This window comes from Ochlerotatus camptorhynchus, unplaced genomic scaffold (genome assembly GCF_037179485.1).
Source record: "Ochlerotatus camptorhynchus isolate MF236.1 unplaced genomic scaffold, CSIRO-AGI_Acam_v1.1 ptg000657l, whole genome shotgun sequence".
NCBI lineage: Eukaryota > Metazoa > Arthropoda > Insecta > Diptera > Culicidae > Ochlerotatus > Ochlerotatus camptorhynchus.
This window is the reverse complement of record NW_027041136.1, coordinates 610,355-629,961: the sequence shown is the minus strand read 5'-3', so window position 1 is coordinate 629,961 and position 19,607 is coordinate 610,355. Positions and strand designations below refer to the sequence as shown.

The following is a 19,607-nucleotide window of genomic DNA, read 5'->3' as shown; positions in this document are numbered from 1 at the left end:
GAGATTATATGCAAACCTTTCAGAAACTTATCGTATTCTAGAGAAAAAAAAAGAATACAAGCAGCATTACCGGATAAAAATAAAAAAATATTGTGTGGCTTTGGTAGCTTCACTGAATGTTATTATTTTTCTAAAACTCACGGAAATCCTTCGAAATTTGCAGGAATTTTCTGAAGTTTGTATTTGTTTTCTAAATTTCTAAGATCGTCGTTCTATCGTTCTTAGGAGTTCTTTTAATTCTGCAGATTTTTCTGAAGTTTGCACATTTTCGTATAATGTATTCGTATATTTTCTGTGAAATTTGCCAAATTTCTTAGATGTTCGTAAAACTTGTAAGAAATGCGCGAGCTTCTAAGAAGTTCTTAGAAATATTCTATGAAATTTGCAGAACTACTTTGGATTCTCTCTCTTCCCAAAAACCCTGCCGCTAAAATTCAAAATTATAAATATTTTACCTAGATATCGTTTTTTTTAACAATTTCTATGGTTTGTCTCCCATTTTTCACTAGTCGGCAAAAATATCGATTCAGAACGATCGCGTTTATCCTAGTAGTGTTCGATTTTTTAATTACCCGTGAAACATTTCTGGGACTTTGATGTTTTATGAGAGCTCAGACTTAAAACCGTTATCTGAATTATGAGACTTGGGAAATTGATAACGACAATGCAAAGCATTTTATTTTAATTTTGTGAGCAGGAATGATAAAATAATGTATTATTGAGCCGGTGGGAGGCATTCACTTGCCCATGTCCCCAATATGCCTATGTCCTTACGACATGCATGTGTCGCAAAAGTACAGCTGTATTTAAATTTTAGAAGCACAAGTTAAACAGATACGTCCCTGAATTTTTGGCAGCTGACTCAGCATACATTTATCAATTATTGTATCAGTATTAGGCATATTTGGTGGATTTTACAAAAAGTTAGAAAAATTAAAGAAAAACTACTTTATCTTGAAAAACCTTATTTTCTTGAAATAAAATGATCATAACTTCTTTAAATTTTGCTCATTTTTAGTCGTAGTAAGGATCATTCATATGCCACTAATTTTACTAAAATTCGTCCACTAGATAAAAAGTTGAAAATCGAGCGTTTTACTAAAATACAGGCTCTTCCAATAAAGAACAAAACTATGGCAATAAATCAAAAAACATCTGTGCAACATCACATCACCAGCCATGGTTTAAAAGGATATTTATTCACCATGTTTCCAAAAATTGTCCTCTAGGGTGTAGGTACGATCAATTTTGAGATACACTGTAAGAGGCGCGGATGCTAGCCTCTTGACACCAGCATGCAGAAAGAGCTGTGCTGCACACTCCTCCATCTAAATAGCACCGCAGCTTAGCTACGAGTGCTATGAAATAAAAGGGGTATCGACTTATAAAGCCATACCTACTTCTCTCCCTTCCGCTCTCAGGATTAGAAGATTCGCTGTTTCTTTTTGTGTGTTCTTTTGGAACTGAGTAATATTCAATACCGCAATCGTGCACCTATTAGACTGCAACAGCCGAACGTACGAACGAATAGTCTTACCAGTTTGTTTCGTACTTTCAACATTCTTTTCAATTTTGATATTTTTTAATCGAATTCCTCTCAAAAAAGCTTTGATAGATAAGACTTTAATCTTTCATTTGGTATGTTGAAATCAAGAAAACACATTATTTAAGATTGATAAAATATAGCTATCCAAACTTGGCTATGATAAAAAAAATTGGTGGGGTTGTGTACAAGACACGGCCACATAGAACATAGAATGTTGAATAACTCACTTAGCAGTCGACCCTAGGTTTAATGGGGATTTTTCATAATTTTGGGAGCCCTATCTACCCTAAAAATATATAAAGCCCGGAACCAAACACCCTGTATTTGTGTTAATTTTTCCTTAATTTGTTTTCCGTCCATCTTGTATTCCGTACTGAATACCAATGCTACCGACGCCAGAGAAGCAGCTCCCACACTTGGACCCTACCTATCGACCCATGGACCGGGATCAACGGCTTTACTTCCCTTCCGAATGAAGGCGTGATCAGAGATTTTATGCCTCAGAAAATCCCGACGGCGCCGACTGGGATTGAGCCCAGGTCCTTTGGAATAAGAGGAAGTCACGCTAACCACTACACCACCGGTGCCGCTATATATAAAAGTTTGTTTACATTGTTTCTGCCTTAGAAATTCAGTTTTTTAACAGGTTTTCAATACCTGTGTGTCATACCATGTTCTGTTCATCACATTATTATAATATTTAAAAAAAAAATTAAAAAAGTCCATGTTAATAATCCGTCCGGAATTTGGTGCATTACGGTACTGTCTTCAAAGGCTCATTAACAAATGTCGAAGTCTTCAAAGAATACAGTTTAAGTTTGAAGTAGTTTTAATTAGGACATAATAGCTAGAAAAAAAAAGAATCCAAAGAATCAATTTAGGTTATAGTTAGGGTAGGTGTACCAGTTATGGCTATGCGTTCATAATATGGTGTGTTACAATTATAGCCTCTGGAATTAATAATTGGAACACACCATAATAGGAACATATAGCCATAACTGGTGCATATACCCTATACATTTTACAGCCAAGAAAGAGAGGAAAAATCTGACATAAATAAATCGAAGAATTAGTTGCGGTTCGTTAAAAAGTAAATGAAAAAGTTATTCTTGTTGCAGGAAGAAACACTGAGAAAAGGACTGGTGAGTGAGAAGGCGTTCCATCTATTAGGTTGACCGAGGAAACTCATTCTTGTCAGAGAATCTTTGTGTTAAATACAGTTCAAATTTCGTTACGAAATGTATGGTTGGATAATAAGCTTCCATATAGGTGGCATACCGACAGAACGAGTGTCGAGAAAAATAATAAAGCATAATTTATGACACATTCACGCTGGTAGAGATCGTATCGCAACATCAAAGGGAAAATATTTTATCGGAATGCCGACATTGTGATGCGGTAGTATTTTTATGCCCTGTGGCATTTTCTCCTTGTTCACACATAATCATGTTTGACCACCGATCAGCCCCAGTTTGTGTCAATCTGGTATATATGGCGGCATTGAATTAATCGTTTTCAATTATGCAAATCAGTGGCGGAAGGAGCAGTGATCTCTATGTTGACCGTGTTAGGCTAATTATTTATTAAATTTGCTATATGATGGTTGCAGGTATCCCTATTTGGCTAATAGATGCTCGTATTTGTCAAGAATTGGAAGTAAAATCAGACGAATAGAATATCAAAGCTTATTATTTGGCAATCGAATGCTAAACGATTTTATATTTATCAAGGTGGGAGATTGTTAATGTATTTGTTGAGTGCTCTTTACATAACATGAGTAAGTGTTCCAGTTATGACATTTGTGCTACATTAATTGGATTCAGAGGTTTTTGGTTTAAACCAAATTTGAAATATGTGTTCATGATATAATTTCCGTTGACGTATATTGGCCTCCCTTAGCTCAGTTCGTGAAGGTGCAGGGCGCAGCTATAAAGTTAAGTCTTGACCATGCTGCAGGCGGCTGGGTTTGATTCCCGGTCCGGTTTAGGAATGTTCCGGGTTAGAAAATATCTTGATTTTCCTGGACATAGAGCATCATTGTACTTGCTACACAATATACTACTGCAAAAATTGTACAGGCTTAAAAAGCTCTCAATTAACAAATGTTGAGCTTTGAGGCTCTTTGGAAAAATCATAAAGTAACATAAACCAGACTTTTAAGCACCAAAAGTTTAAAAGCGTCTTCTATTATTAAAAATATTAAACTTTAGTTTGGATCCAAAAAGCTTACTTTTTTATGAGGATACAAATATGCTGTGTGACGTTTCATCTTGCCCAATACATGAAAATTTTCATCTATTTTCCCCTAAAACATGTAAATGCATATATAAAATAACCATTCGTGGACTTTATCAAACCTTGATGATAAGACCCAATCTAAAATAAATTTAATTGGTCAAATGATTATAGGATTACCTCAATTGGTTTACCGCGTAATATCTGTGGGCAGCCATGGGAATTATTTACGTTCATTTTGTACATTTATTTGCCTCTAACTTTTTATGATGTATGAAGATTTTGCAATTTTTGATATTAGCTACAACTTTTGAATATAACTCAAATCTGTTTCTCTTATAGAGTGGGCAGAACTTGTTATTGTTTGTCAGTGAATGTTATTTACATTCTCTAAAAAACAATGGAGCGTTCTGTTCGGTCTTGTTCATTATGAGATACAGATTTGAGTTATTCATAAATGTTTTAGTTAATTACAAAACCTACAGAAGCTTCATAAATCATCTTACAAAATTATATTGTTGAAAAAAGTCAGAGGTTGATGAATGTACACGCTATTTTACAACTACCCAAATTCGGATAGAATCCCAAAAATAGGTAAACTATGTTGGGAGTTACAAGTTGACAAACGAACAAAGTCGATCAGATTCATGTAAATGTTGTCCACTTGTCAACTTATCACTCCCAACACAGTTTACCCATTTTTGGGTAGGTTCAGTTTTGTCCGATCTGGCTGGATATAGAGCAAATTAAAATACACACTCAGAAAAAAATCTAAACTAACTAGTTTAAAACTTTCACTAAATCGCTATTTGTCTAACTAGGTGACCCATAGCTCGGTATAAAAAGGGAGAATACGAACCTAGTATAAACTTGCTTATACATAGATAGCATAAAGTTAAATTATTTCATATATGCGTAAACGAGCATCCCTTAGCTCAGTCGGTAAAGGCGCAGCTACCATGCTGGAGGTGGCTGGGTTCGATTCCGGGTCCGGTCTAGAATTTTTTCGGGTTGGAAAATTTCTCGACCTGCCTGGGAAATAGGGTATGATTGTACTTGCCACACAATTATACTAATGTAGAAATGGTACAGGCATCGGAAGCTATCAATAAATATCTGTGGAAGTGCATCTAGAACACTAAGTTGAGAGCACGCAATAAGCTAATATGTGATAAGCAATACGTTAGGATGAAGAAGATGATGCGCAAACGTTAGTTATCTGGGTTTTGATATTGCTGTTGCTGTCCTGTTTTATTTTTTTTATATCAGTATCAAACAGAATGGTAAAAATTAGTTAAGAGTAATTAATACTTTATTTTCTCCGTAAAACCTGCCAAAGTAGAATGAATTCACCTGCTTAGCGTTTGTCGATATTGATGGATTCATTGCCAGGTTTCAATTTACCCGCATTTCAACTATTACCGGTATACCTTAACAAAATTTAATGACTTATTTCAACAAACAATATAGAAGGGAACCAGGAACATGATAGTAATGATGATGATGATGGTCCCACCTCTAACCCCTACAAAGGTTTGAGCTGGACGAGTTATCTTCAATATAATTAAATATAAACATTTTAACCAGGTTTGCAAACAAAATCGAGCTGGTTACAATTACAAATATAAATGTCCTGTTAAATATGCTATAGGCATCAACCAAAAACATTCAAAGGTGTGACTAGTTATCAAGAGTCCAAGTGTAGTCCTCGAAAATACTTCCATTTACACGTGACCTGGGATTTACACGTTTAAGCTTCCGCAGTGCCAGGACTATATCCAAGGAAACCCTTGGAAACCCAACCCTTTACTAATTCAAGGCTTTTGCCACAATTTCCACGTATTAGTCATTTATAACTGTATTCCGCCCGCGAAGCTCGCACCATTGAAGACTACTCAAAGCTATTTTTACTATTACTACTACAAAATCAAAAACTAAAAATCCATCATCACCATCGCGGAAAACAATGTAGTTTTTTGTATATGCTACACAAATTACTAAAATGTCTTTATGACAGTCTCAATACAAAATAATCCGTTAGAGATAAGTTTGTCAAGATACATGATTTATCCATTAATAAAAATTTAACTGCTCAATAAACAGCTTTTACATGTGAAATGCAGCGTCTCTTAAATTAAGTTTAGTTGCACGCTTGATGTGTCTGGGCATCGAATTGAAAACATTTATACCTTTGAAAAATAATGAATTTCGTGAAGCATTATTCAAAAGATGTGGTGTTCTTACTTCATCTACGTTTCTAGTGTTATATCTATGAAAATCAATGCTGTAAGCATTTTACTGTTTTGGTGCTTTATAAACTTACGAATAGCATACGAAATATACATCGCTCCACCGCTATTTGGTTATAAACTGGTTATGTTTGGATTATGTTTATATTTTACACTTGACAGCTTCCCTGGTATGTATGATATTCTGGAATACATTAAGTATCATAAATTATACTAGAGATGAACCAGCCTAAGGCTGAAAGTCTCGTTAATAAAGGAAAAAAAATCATAAATTAAGGGTGAATGTGAAAAAAACCGATTATTGAATAGTTAAGCCATCAAACAACTGTTCGTCTTACCCAGAATACTCCTACTAATTGCCTCTGCCTGTCGATTTCTCCGGAGACAATATAGCTTTTTATCTTTCTTGTTATTTCTGAGGTGATATAACAGCAACGCAAGTTATAAAAGATTCATAGCCTCTTGGTAATTTACAAAGGACCCGTTTCATCAATGTCATCACGTTATGAAAGGATCTCCGTCGCTTGGCTGACATGGCGACCTATATCAATCTCAACCAAAAGGAATATTAATAGAAAGTGTCGTGTTTGTACGCATATAGTTTTCTATCTTAAAGTAAATTGTCTATGTCTATGAATACGCTGAACCTCTAAAATGTGAGACGTTACTCTCGTCCTTACTACTAAACCGTTTGCATCTTTAAAGCTGTTTCTAAAAATTGGATGAATAAGAAAATTGGAATAATTTGTTGTTGCAACTTGTGATAATTGATTCAACCCTTTACTGCATAAGCCCGATTTTTTATGATGCGAATTGAAGATTTTGGGTAAAAATTAAATCTAATTTTTCAACAAATGTTTTGCCAATAGTGGGAAAAATAAACCATTTATTGACCATTTGTATAGGGTAAATGACGGCTTCGGCAATACCTTATTCTATTATCGTCAGGGGGTAAACAACATCCTTGAGAGCTCAATTTTGACATCTGAATACACTGTGTTTCAGAGCATCTATTGGCCAAATTTGAGTGCTCTAAGACTTTGTTTAACCCCGGACGATAATAGTTTAAGGTATTGCCGAGGCCGACATTTTCCCTAATTGTATTGTTCCCAAAAGATATTGCTGAATAAAAAAAACTGTTCTAGATTTGCCAGACCCGTGTGAAATTTCTCCCGATAAACTTTGTTGAAGCTCTGCAAATTTTGCAGAAAATCAGAAAAGCGTTGGAAAAATCGCAAAAATACAGCAAAGTTTCTATTACTTCAGGAATCTTCGATGGCGATGGCGAACACAATAGTTTTTTAAGTGCTACAATAATTATTAAAAAGACGATGTGACAGCATGGTGCCCAAGGACAAGAGCTCCGTCCAATTGAAAAATATTGGTCCATCGTCAAGCGAAACCTGAAGAAGATCAAAAAAAACTGTTGGAAGCGAGAATCAGGTTAAGGTAATCTAGCGTTCTGCGGCGATCTAAGTGGACGAGGTGACTGTATAGAATCTGATAGCAGCAGTTAAACGAAAGGCCCGGCAATTCGGATTCGGTCTACCGGAAGCTTAGCTGAATCTTTTTTTCAGTATTTTATAATTATAATTGAATTTAAAAAAATTAAAAAATACGATTTAAAAAAAATCAATCAATTTACAATTGAGGAATTCCACGAAGGTTCGCAAATCGATCCTGACCGATCATTTCCAATTACGCTGAAACTTTGCACAGTTGTTTCTTTTTAGTAAAGATGCCAATTTATGTTATCAGTTCTTCAAATTGAATCACGACTACTTTTTGAAAAGAGCCTGTGTAAAAATAGTACTAATGAGTTTAAAAATATATATTGCCAAAACGCTTTGTTCGATTGATTTGGTGTTCTCAGCAAAGTTGTAGATATTATTTTGGCAATTGTGTAAAAAATAAACACTGTAAAACATTTCGTTTGTTTCAATGAAAAAAAAATAAATTTATTATTAAAAACGTTAATTTCTCAAAAAGTACATTTTTGAATTTTCGTTTTAAGCCTCATTGAAGCTCATAATGTTTGCTACTAACTGGCAAAGTTTGGTGATGGTAAACTCAAAAACAAAAAATTATGGTTTTTTGAAAATTTCACGATTTTTACATTTTCATTAAAAACACATGTTTTTAACCGTGTATATTTATTCAAGAATCGCATTTTAACTTTGCACAACTTTCCCGAAGACACCATAGCAATCAAGCAAGCCGTTTTTGCAATGTATTAAAAGGTTTATTTTATAAGCGCTTTTCTACACAGGCCCTATTGGAAAAGTAGTCGGGGTTCGCTATTACAATTTGTAATAGTGAATCCCGACTACTTTTTTATTTTAAAATTTCAACTTAAATCCACAAAATACATTTTTCTGCTATTTTTTACTTTTTTTTTTATTCGGAAACCTTATGGACAGATGATACATAATTTATTTTCACTTACTTTCTATTTTTATTTACATCACTTCTTAAATACATCGAATATTTTGGCATCATTATCATTACAGTTTGAGTAACGTTTGGCTTTAATTTTATTTTCTGAAACAGGAATGAAAGAAGGAAACTTTTGAGTTCCTTGAATTATTTTTGCATTATTATATTGCTCGTTGAGGTGTGAAGCCATACTTTCGTATTCCTCTGTTGCGGCAAAACTAAATGATAATTTTGTTAATTCTTCTTCTTTTCGATTATTTGCCCAATTATAAAGCTCACTTGCATTTTTTTTTTTTGATGTTCACGTTCTTTGGCCAAACTTGCTCTAGTAGCCATGCGTTTTATTGTACCTCCAATAGCGTCACAAGGACCTTTCCCATGTGATGTTGCAAAGAAATGCCATTCGGCTTCAATTCCATACATTGATTTAAATTTACAAAAGCAAGCAAAAATTTTCCGGTTCTTGTACTGTGACGTGGCTCCATCGGACATAAAATAAATCTTGTTGATATTTTTACTTTGGTTAATGCGTAAAAAAAACTTATCATTTTAGAAATAAATAAGTTAACAGCCACTGAGTCATGCCTTAACTCTTCAGAAATTATAATAAAACTTTAATGTTTAACTTGCATATTTTCTCTAAAATATATAACAAATGGATGAATGGTAGCTTGTTGGACATTCTAGTGATGAGACTGAACTTCATCCTGTAACACAAAGCTGTAGTTTTCGGAAAAATCGCAAGTAACTAAAAATTCACCTTCTTGCAAATTATTTCGTGTAGTTTTCAAAAAATTAGATTGCTGTGTTTTTATGAAATCATGTGGTATCAAACTTGTCAATTTCAAGCAGAAAAATTAAACAAACTCGTCTGCAGGCTTTACAATAGTTTCTAAATCACATCTATCCGTGGTAACCCACTGTTCAAATGAAAGCTGATCAATGCATTTTTCCTCTAATTGTTTTAATAAAATGTTTTCTAATGCGGAAGAGTCTGGACAATCTTCACAACACCGTAGGTAGCAATATGTTGTCTTGTTTTCACAAAGTAGGCTGTCAGTGAACGTTTTTACATCATTTTAATGGTTAAGTTTTTCCAAACTGTGTAAAATTAGATTGATGTTTTCATGCGTTGTGCACACGCAAACATTGTGGGTTCCAGAGCTGGTTAAAAGTTTACATTGCTTAGGGCGGAGTTTTGCAAATGAAGAGAATCCAATTTTTACATTGCAGTGAATTTCATTGAATTGTTTATAAGCTTCTCTCAAAGTCATCATTAGTAATCTTTTTTGAATGGCTTGTCGTTTTCCTTCTTTCTGCACAGACACATAATCTTTTTGACCAGGCATTGCCCGGCTTATATCATCTTTAAAAAAATTATGACTGCCCATTTTATTTCATCACTTAAGGCTGTGCCATATTTTGCGGTTTTTGACGAATGACCTTCCTTTATCAACTTAGCCTCTGTTGCAATATATCTACTAGCATTAAATTGATCCATAACTTTTTGTCTTCTTCTTCTTCGCTTAAAATTATTGCATATGGCATATTAGCTTATTGCGTGCTCTCAACTTAGTGTTCTAGATGCACTTCCACAGTTATTAATTGAGAGCTTTCGATGCCTGTACCATTTTTGCATTGGTATAATTGTGTGGCAAATCCAATCATACTTATATGCCCAGGGGAGTCGAGAAATTTTCCAACCCGAAAAATTCCTAGACCGGACCGGGAATTGAACCCAGCCACCTCCAGCATGGTCTTGCTTTGTAGCTGCGCCTTTACCGACTGAGCTAAGGGAGGCCCATAACTTTTTGTGTTGACCATGAATAAGGCAATAACGATAAAATTAATTATTTTTCACTTCTTGCAGTGGATGCATTGGAAAACTCTTCCTTCATGTTTTGTAAAACTTCTTTGAGTTCATTCACTTCGTCAGCCTCAGGCTCGAAGTTGAAAAGATTTTTTCTAATACCTTCGTTGATTTCACAGTGCTTCTTTTCTACTTTTCCAATAGGGCCTGTGTAGAAAAGCGCTTATAAAATAAACATTTTAATACATTGCAAAAACGGCTTGCTTGACTGCTATGGTGTCTTGAAAAAAGTTGTGCAAAATTTAAATGCGATTCTTGAAAAAATATACACGGTTGAAAAACATGTATTTTTAATAAAAATGTAAAAATCGTGAAATTTTCAAGAAATCCTAACTTTTTTGTTTTTGAGTTTACCATCACCAAACTTTGCCAGTTTGTAGCAAACATTATGAGCTTCAATAAGGTTTAAAACGAAAATTTTCAAAAATGTACTTTTGAGAAATTAACTTTTTTAATAAGAAATATAATTTTTTCCATTGAAGCAAACGAAATTTTTTACAGTGTATATTTTCAACATTATTGCCAAAATAATATCCACAACTTTGCTGAAGACACCAAATCAATCCAACAAACCGTTTAAGCAATATATATTTTAAAACTCATTAGTATTATTTTTACACAGGCCCTGTTAGAAAAGTAGTCGTGATTCAATTTGAAGTACTGATTACACAAATTGGCATCTTTACTAAAAAAGAACAACTGTGCAAATTTTCATCAAATCGGAGCCGACAAATTAAAAAAAAATTAAAAAATTCGTCAATCTGTAGAAAATTGCTCAATTGTTTTACTAAATTTTGATCGTTACACCCTTTAGTGGCAAAACTGCTAAAAAACTGACATTAAGTTTATGAACTTTTGCCCATTGCTTTAACGAACTTTTGCCAGTTCGTTTTAAACACTCTTCCGAAAAAAAAATGTTCTTGCTACGAATTTACTCAAAATCCATCAAAGTTCAATAAGAAAAACTTGTAAACCTTGAATGAAGGATCCTATATTTGGAATTAGTTTGATTTCAAATGCTTGGAGTTTTGATAATTTTTTTTTTTTTTTCAACTAAAGTCGAACTTTTGGCACACCAAGTAGAGAGCATATGTTTTTTTTTTCCTTGATTTGTTTTCGGTCGATCTTGTTTTCCTTGTAACAATGCTACCGACGCCAGGGAGGCAGCTCCCACACCTGGACCCTACCTATCGACCCATCAACTCATGAACCGGGGACCAACGGCTTTACTTCCCCCAAAGATGATCACTTCCTCTTTCAATTCGATCACACAAATATCGAGGCAATAAACCATTAACTCCTTTAAAATTGAACACCATACAAAAGTAACCTATTCTTTGCTTCACCAACTCAACAACCATTGTTAAGCATCCAGCATTAAAGTTGAGATAGTGAATATATTACATCGCAAAATAAAACGCATTATTTTACTCTGCAAGTAATCTCTATATTTGTGATTCACTGACTAAAATAAATTGATGAAATTATGTTTGTTTTGTATAGGGTTTTTGATCTAATTTCCGTCTTACTAAGCACAACGCTCACTTTACCTCTCTTTTCTGAACGAGTTTTAACTAAAAATGGAATATTTCTGTCAAAGATGACTTTTAAATTTATTCACCTTTCCATACAAACCGTTGGATTTGACAAAGAGTCACATATTGTTGAGATATTGTATACAATATAATACTGCTTCTTGATTCTAAATTCGTTCTACGAGTTTCAATTCCGTTCAAACGCATTGAAACGCCATTAGATTTTCTTCGTCCTACGGATAAACGTAGAAAAAGGGGATTAGCTAGGAGCGCTTCTTTTGTTTTGAGATCAATGAGCGTAAATATTCATACAATGCGCTCTAACAAGATTTATGTTGTAGCTAATGAACTAACGCATCGGAACAAACCTATTTTTGATTTGTGCACGGTGAAATCATTGATATTATTGATCTTTTCTGATCGATAGAACGGAAATGGGCGATTACGACGAAGTAGCGCTCTACCCTAGCTGTATTTTACTGGCAATAGATCATACATCTTGGCAGTTTTAGTGATGACATTGTCAATGTGAAAGTGGAACTTAAGTTTGTCATCAATAATCACGCCAAGAAATTTAATCTCCCGAACGCGATCAATAATCTCATAATCAATTTCAAGCTCGAAAAAATGTAAATGTATATAAAAATGTACGGTGATGTTAACGGACAGTTGCTGTGCTAAGTAATTTAAAAATAATTATTTTTGTAACTATAATATAATGTATCTAATAACTATTATTTTTAGCACCTACTTGTGCCGGTATACATATACCCTTATTCTTAGTATGTGCGTATGTATACCGATATAATTTAATCCAACCAACTATCTGTGTAATATTTTTTTTATTCATTAAATCCGCAAAATTTATGTTTCATTACAGGTTCACCGGAGATGGCATTCGTCCATGCATTAGCAGCGGCTGCAGCTGCCAGTTTTATCGCCCGTGCCTGCCGTGATGGGCAGTTAGCATCGTGTGGGTGCTCTCGAAGCTCTCGACCCTCTCAGCTTCATGAAGATTGGACTTGGGGTGGCTGCGGAGATGACATGGAATTTGGCTACAAGTAAGTGCTAGTGGACGATAGCCAACTTTTCTGAATTTAATGTAATAATTTATGAGGACAATTTTCATCACTGATACGGAAATGTATATCAAAGCGATGTTGCGCTCTACCAGAAACACGATACACGGTAAAAACAAAGGGTTATCAAGCGGATCTATGAGAGAAAACTCAAGTTTGACTAAAAGGGGACTACGCAGCAAAAACTTACATGTAGCACACTGATGTATTGTGTGGCCTTAGTTGAAACATACTGCAAAAAAACATTAATTTTAAATCAAAATATTTGATAATATGTACATTCATTTGCATTGAATGTTACATGCATGTGTGTTTTTAAATGAAAGTCTAATATTCAATATAAATTGTTTTAATTTTCAACGAACAACGACAATTTTTTTTTAATAACGTGCAAATTTAATTCGATGAATTTCAAATCGTTATTAATGATTGTCACCCCAAAACCAGCGGCAAATAAAAAACAATAAAAACAAAACTTGAGCATGGGATTCGAACACTGATCCTTGGCGTTGTAGACTTATTACTTACTAACTAGACCAACTCCGCTTGATGAGAGTTTTATTATAAGTATCTATCATGTTCTTGCCAATGGCATGAAAATTATACTCTCGGACAACACCCCTTCGATCCGTCATAAAGACGTTTTGTAAGCAGCAAAGCGTACATTTTATTGCCAGGGTGTTATTTAAGAGATATGATATTCAACGCCTTATAAGACAACCTGCACCTTTTCAGTTGTATTAATTTATGAGATATCATAAAAAAGTATTTTCACCTTTCTTTATAACAAACCTCCGAAATTCTCATAAGAAACTGTCAATCACTGCGTGAAGAGACAGTTCGACTCAATGGCGTCGTCAATGTCCACGCCAATCTGGAAAGTACAGAATCTAAGATTTATTTTGTATACGACAAGTTTTAGAGTGAATTTAAAACAGTAAGATCCACGTTTAAAGAACATTTAAAGATAAAATAAAAGTAAAACTATTTTGGAAAAATTTTAAATCTAGGAAGTATGAATAAAACATCTTGAAACCTCATATAAAACGTGGGATGTTTTCTGCATCACAACAAGCCGTTCTAATTCTTTTTAAAAAAATGTTTTATTGGGAGAGATGATCTGCAAACCTTTTTTTTACAACTTTTATAACAGATGATACAATAATGTATTATTGAATTATTAGAGACGGTAGGTGGCTTTCACTAGCCCCTGCTCCCCCATGCCCATTTACAGCACTGGTTCTTTCGACATAGTATCCGAGAACCGGCACAGATGATGTGCGGTGATCGAAAGCAAAGAATGTATCTCAGCCTTTACAATAATATTCTAGCCAATTTCCGTGCGCGTATTGGACTGCAACAGCCGAACGATTGGGTGCCCATTATACTGATGCAAAATTTGAAATTTTCGCTCCACAGTGTTCAATCGGTTCCTATTTGGTTCTTAATTTGCCTTCCAAATTTTGAACTCATTTAGTAAGAAACTGACTTGGCACAAACCATTTGAAGTTTATATGGAAATTACTATGGAAAAACCAAATTTTGTGGTCACAACTATCTAATAATTCACCCTATTACTCTGCTCTTAAAATTGATAACTGTACTTGTAGTAAATTTTCACAGCTATAACTTTGTTCAAGACCATTTTCTGATAAAATGTTAGGATCAAAAGTTATTAATGATTCAAGTCACTATTGTCTGATGATAATGTTCAATCAACTGCTCAGCAGGCAACATTGGTGTTTCGGCGCGTAGTATAGAGCTAAAACATCATGGCTACTATGTCACACTGCAGAATACAGTGTTGTCCACAAAACAGTTGCTTGATCATGCCATAATATTATCAATCTTTTAAACAATTAATAACTATGAAGAGTTTTGATTGTGTTGGTGATTTCCTTTAAATTCCGTTATAATTGCTTATCTTAAAGCCAAGTACTCAACACCACTGAAGAATCCATCTTTTACCTACGAGTTATATACTAATCAACAGGTACTAAAAATCAGCAGGTATCCACTTCCATGTCACAATTTACCTAAATTCAGTATCCAACAGGTAGGGACATGCTACGATGTGTGCAATGTTGATGGATTATGTTTAAATATTTCTAAACTTTCAGCTACGTCTAGTTTCCAAGGTGAAGATTCACTCCGCAGGATATTAATGTTATCCTTTGTCAAATTGTGCCCCTTTGTAACGATATGTTCTGCAACCTTGGATTTAAATTCATTATGAAGTCCTGTATCCATATCTTTGTTAGCCTGACGAACACTTAAATGTTCTTCATTTGACCAGTTTTTTTAGTAATTTCAACATACTTTTCAATTTTAATGTAACTTTAATGGCCTGCTTCCACTAACCTGCACAAAAAATTATCCCTGGAATCCTGAAGCCACCAGATGCTATAATGATACAAGAAGAGGCCAAAAGGCAAGGCACACAAAACCTGTCAAATCTACTTGCAGATAGTCACAATCAACGATTCTACGAATCGCGAGCGTTCACTTAGAGTGAACGCTCACGAATCATAAAATCGCTGACTGTGACACTCTGAAATCGAAATTGATAGGCCTAATGTGTCAAACACCCGCCCTTCAATCTCCTCCCGTATCCAACAAGTACAAACCCCCATTACATCTTCTTATTATTTGCATTTCAAGTTTATTGTTCAGTGCATATTAGATTATTGCGTGATCTCAACTTAGTGTTCTAAATGCACTTCCACAGTTATTAATTGAGAGCTTTCGATGCCAATACTAATGCATGAATTTGTATATATCGATACTCTATGCCCAGGGAAGTCGAGAAAATTTCCAACCCGAAAGAAGCTATGAGTCCCCCATTACAACATCCAACGAATTCAAAATCCTGAACATCACTCCTCTATAGCAAGTGAGTGGAATCAACCCTGCACGCAACCTTTCTTCACGATACACTTTTTCTACCTATTTTTCTATTACGCCTGTGGACATGGGTTAGCTTCGAAACATCTAACCAAACTGAGAAATCTATCAGATAAAAAAAAAACAAAAACTTTAAACAGTTTAAAGGTAATTACAAGTAAAATAATTGATTATTTTACGCAAACACGAGCAAGTAATATTAAAATTTCTTGTATCGTATGCTAATGCTAATTAACTGTAACAAAAACAATATGCTAAAATAAACTAAAATTATAATAAAATGGTATGCAAAATTTACTAGAAGATCATTACTTTATTGGTGAGAAGTTTCTAATAAACTCTCCCAGTTCCTCTGAATAAAGAACAAATTTGATACATACTATAATCAAAATTGCTCAGTTTGCATGAAGCAGTGGATTTCATCAACGAAGTTTTATCAACAACCCAGAATTAATCGTTTGAGGCATACTGAAGCAGTATGAAGGTGATATGTGTCACTATCGGAAATCATCATCGTTGCAAACATAAAGAGATTAAACATAACCCTTTGGTTCAGTACCGTCATGTCCATGGGGAGGGCATTTTTTAAAAAGACTTCGATTATTCATTCTGGAATTATGCCTTTGACTATCATTAATTTAAGCAATGCATATGTTGGAAAGAACAAACATACATATTCCAAACAGTATCGATACAACGTAATTTAAAAAAGTTACAGGCATTTTTAAGTGTCCGTTTTATAAACTAAACAGTCCTTACCTTAAACATCCACCTGTGTTTTATCTAGTTCATTTATTTGGAAGGCTCAATCGCGTTGGCTTTACGGAGCCAGTAATTAATTTTTCATTGTTTTTAACAAAATTCACTTAATTCTATGTCTAGTAGGAGTTGGGCCGAATACTCGCGGTTTACCCGAGGTATTACTTAAAGAGGGGTACATTGTCGAAAGATAAGAAAAGGGGATCCCAGACAACCAGAAGTCGTATAACAATGTACACACAGTATCGTAAATTGCTACAGTTTAAGTCAAAATCGCATATAAGAATGGCATACCTCGCATTATGTTTAAGTTAAATCGTATAGAATGCAAATTTCCTACCGATATGCGATGACTCATTTTTCCGTCGTACTGTATCACAAATTAAATCGGATTACATCGTATGACTTTTCAAAATGAATTTGTTATTACAGATTAAATCGTATATGATGTTAAATCAACTCGTTTAAAATTAAATTAAAATATGCACGTATATGACCTCCACTTTTGTAAGCCATTTATTTGCATTCTATACGAATTGTTTGTTTGTATATATGTTTGTATATCACAAAAACAACTTTGAATATACGTGCATTCTGGTTGTCTGGGATGAGCTTGGGGGTAGGGTTTCTCATCAGAGCGATGTCGCCAGTATAAATGGTACACACCAAATCAAAATCGCTGAAAATCAGCAAAAATTTTCTGATTTTAGACTTGATGAAATATCAGCAAACTTTCCAGCAAAATAATGCTGCTGATGCTTCCAGCAATTTGAACTTATGTCAAAATTGCAACACTTTACTGAATCTTCAGTGAATTTGTATTTTGTTTGCTGAAGTTGCAGCATAAGAATAGATGACATCTCTACCAGCAGGATTTTCGTTTTGCAATTTATGAATAATATTATTAAAACACGGTTCATAGTATAACAAAGCATATGCGTATTTTATTGGTTTATTGGTTTTAAAAAAGAACTGGAGCACGTTTATTTTGCCGTCTACGTTCTGCAAACGAAACCTGCAAAACCATAAGTTTTTTTTTTATTAATAAAATAGCTCAACCAAATAATTCCTTGACATACCTCCTATCTGCCGTGAATTTATGGACAACAATTAACATTTCCGGTTCAACTTTTACACGAAACCTCAAAACTTTATATAATTTTAAAAAATACACATCGTGTCTGGAATCGCGGGAACGAAAAATAAAAACTTCAAAGACCAAGTTGAAGTTTGTTGTCAGTAGCGTAGACAGATTTGCGTGATCTGTCATTTGAGTGCTCGGCTTACTGATCATCAGCAAATAATCTGACATTTGCCTACTTTACTGGATTTCGGCAATAAAAATACTACTACTGAATTCTAGCAAACACTTATTTGACTGAACCCATTTCAGCATTTTTTTTTTTTTGCTGAAACTCAAAATGGAAATTTGGAGTTCGACCGGCTATGGGGACGACGATGATACTCATCGAAAACACCCACCATGAAGATGAATGAGAAAGATTTGGAATTACGGTTGTTGGATAGCCGACTTACCTCCTTCGATTTGGTGGTCAGTTGATCATCCGGGCCGACTCCAACTGCTGATGGTTTCCCTTGGGGAAGTGGAGTTGCGGGGAATTCACACATGTAGCTCGTATGGTTTGTATCGACCTATTGTATTCTTCCTTCCAAACACAAAACACTCGCGGGTTGGTGAAGCACAGTTTACAAAACTACTTTTATTACAACACACTATTTTTCTGTACACGCAAACAATTTACTACAAAAATACTTATCCAGTTCGTTTATTTGGAAATAGAATTAAGTGAACTTTGTTACAAACAGTTAACAATGAATTATCGGCTCCGTAAAGCTAACGCGATTGAGTTAGCTTTACGGAGCCGATAATTCATTGTTAACTGTTTGTAACAAAGTTCACTTAATTCTATGTCTAGTAGGGGTTGGGCCGAATACTCGCGGCTTACCCGAGGTTAGAAAGCCATTAGAAGGGTACATTGTCGAAGGATAGGATCAGGGGAGGAGCTTAGGGGTTGGTTTTCGTTGTCTCATCAGAGCGTTGTCGCCAGTATGAACGGTAGTTCGGTTCTAGATTCGTCTGGAGTTACAAAAATACTTAAAGGCTAACAAATTAAAATATTCATCCGATGGGATATCCAACTTTCCTATACGGTGACCGAAACCAACTAACTCTCGTCTCCCGATCTGGTCTTCGCTTGACCCGTGGCAATGTAGATCAAATCTTCCTCTCGCACTGTCCGTCCGTTCGGTCCAGCATCGCACTCGTCGTTCGATCATCACATCTGTTGCTCTCGATGCTCCGACCGTAGGTACAATGATCGCTGCTATCCCTTACGTGTGGACAATAGTCGCATCTCCACTTGTAGTCTATTCGCTTTGTTGGCTGCAGATCAGCTGTAGCAGCAACGGCGATAAGTATTCAGAGTTGTAGCTTTCTGGGTGCTTCACTCTCGTACAACGGTTATGTGAACTTTTTGAAAGATTAAAGTCTGATGCGTGCAGGGGCAAACTGTCTCTAGAAGGAGTAAAGCGGACTAACAACTCAAAAGTAGGTAAAATCAAAGAGACCTTTGAGTTTTTTTTTCTTACCGTGTAGGATTAGGCTACACCATCGAACTTGAGGTCACATAGCTGCTGAAGAGATGCAATAATTTCATATCCTAGATGACACTTCACGTCGGAAACACTTATGGTTTTTATGATACGCTCACATAAAGCCGTTAGAGGTTCAAATTTGTGTGCGAATAATGCGTTACCAAAATCATTCGCTATGTTTACTTTTACCCCTTCACCCTTCTATGTGTTGTGTGATATCAAATACAGTAATCCCTCCATTTATGCAGTGGGTGGTACCATACAAGCACCACTATTTCTTGATTGTCCTTCATGCAATTTAGCTGATTCTCTGTAGATTAGTTTACGGTTGACACTCATCACATACAAACAGCGGTAGGTGAACGGTACTTCCCATCG

General features: G+C 34.9%; 1 protein-coding gene across 1 annotated transcript in view; it reads left to right on the top strand.

The window, feature by feature from the left end:
- Nucleotides 1-12,755: 12,755 nt before the first annotated feature.
- The window catches only part of LOC135714516 (protein Wnt-5-like), a 32,561-nt gene continuing 25,709 nt past the window's right edge, over nucleotides 12,756-19,607 (top strand). Inside the window, exon 1 of the mRNA XM_065237893.1 lies at nucleotides 12,756-12,932. Within this exon, the coding sequence (XP_065093965.1) occupies nucleotides 12,763-12,932 (170 nt within the window). The 5' untranslated portion in view covers nucleotides 12,756-12,762. The remainder of the gene's footprint in view (nucleotides 12,933-19,607) is intronic.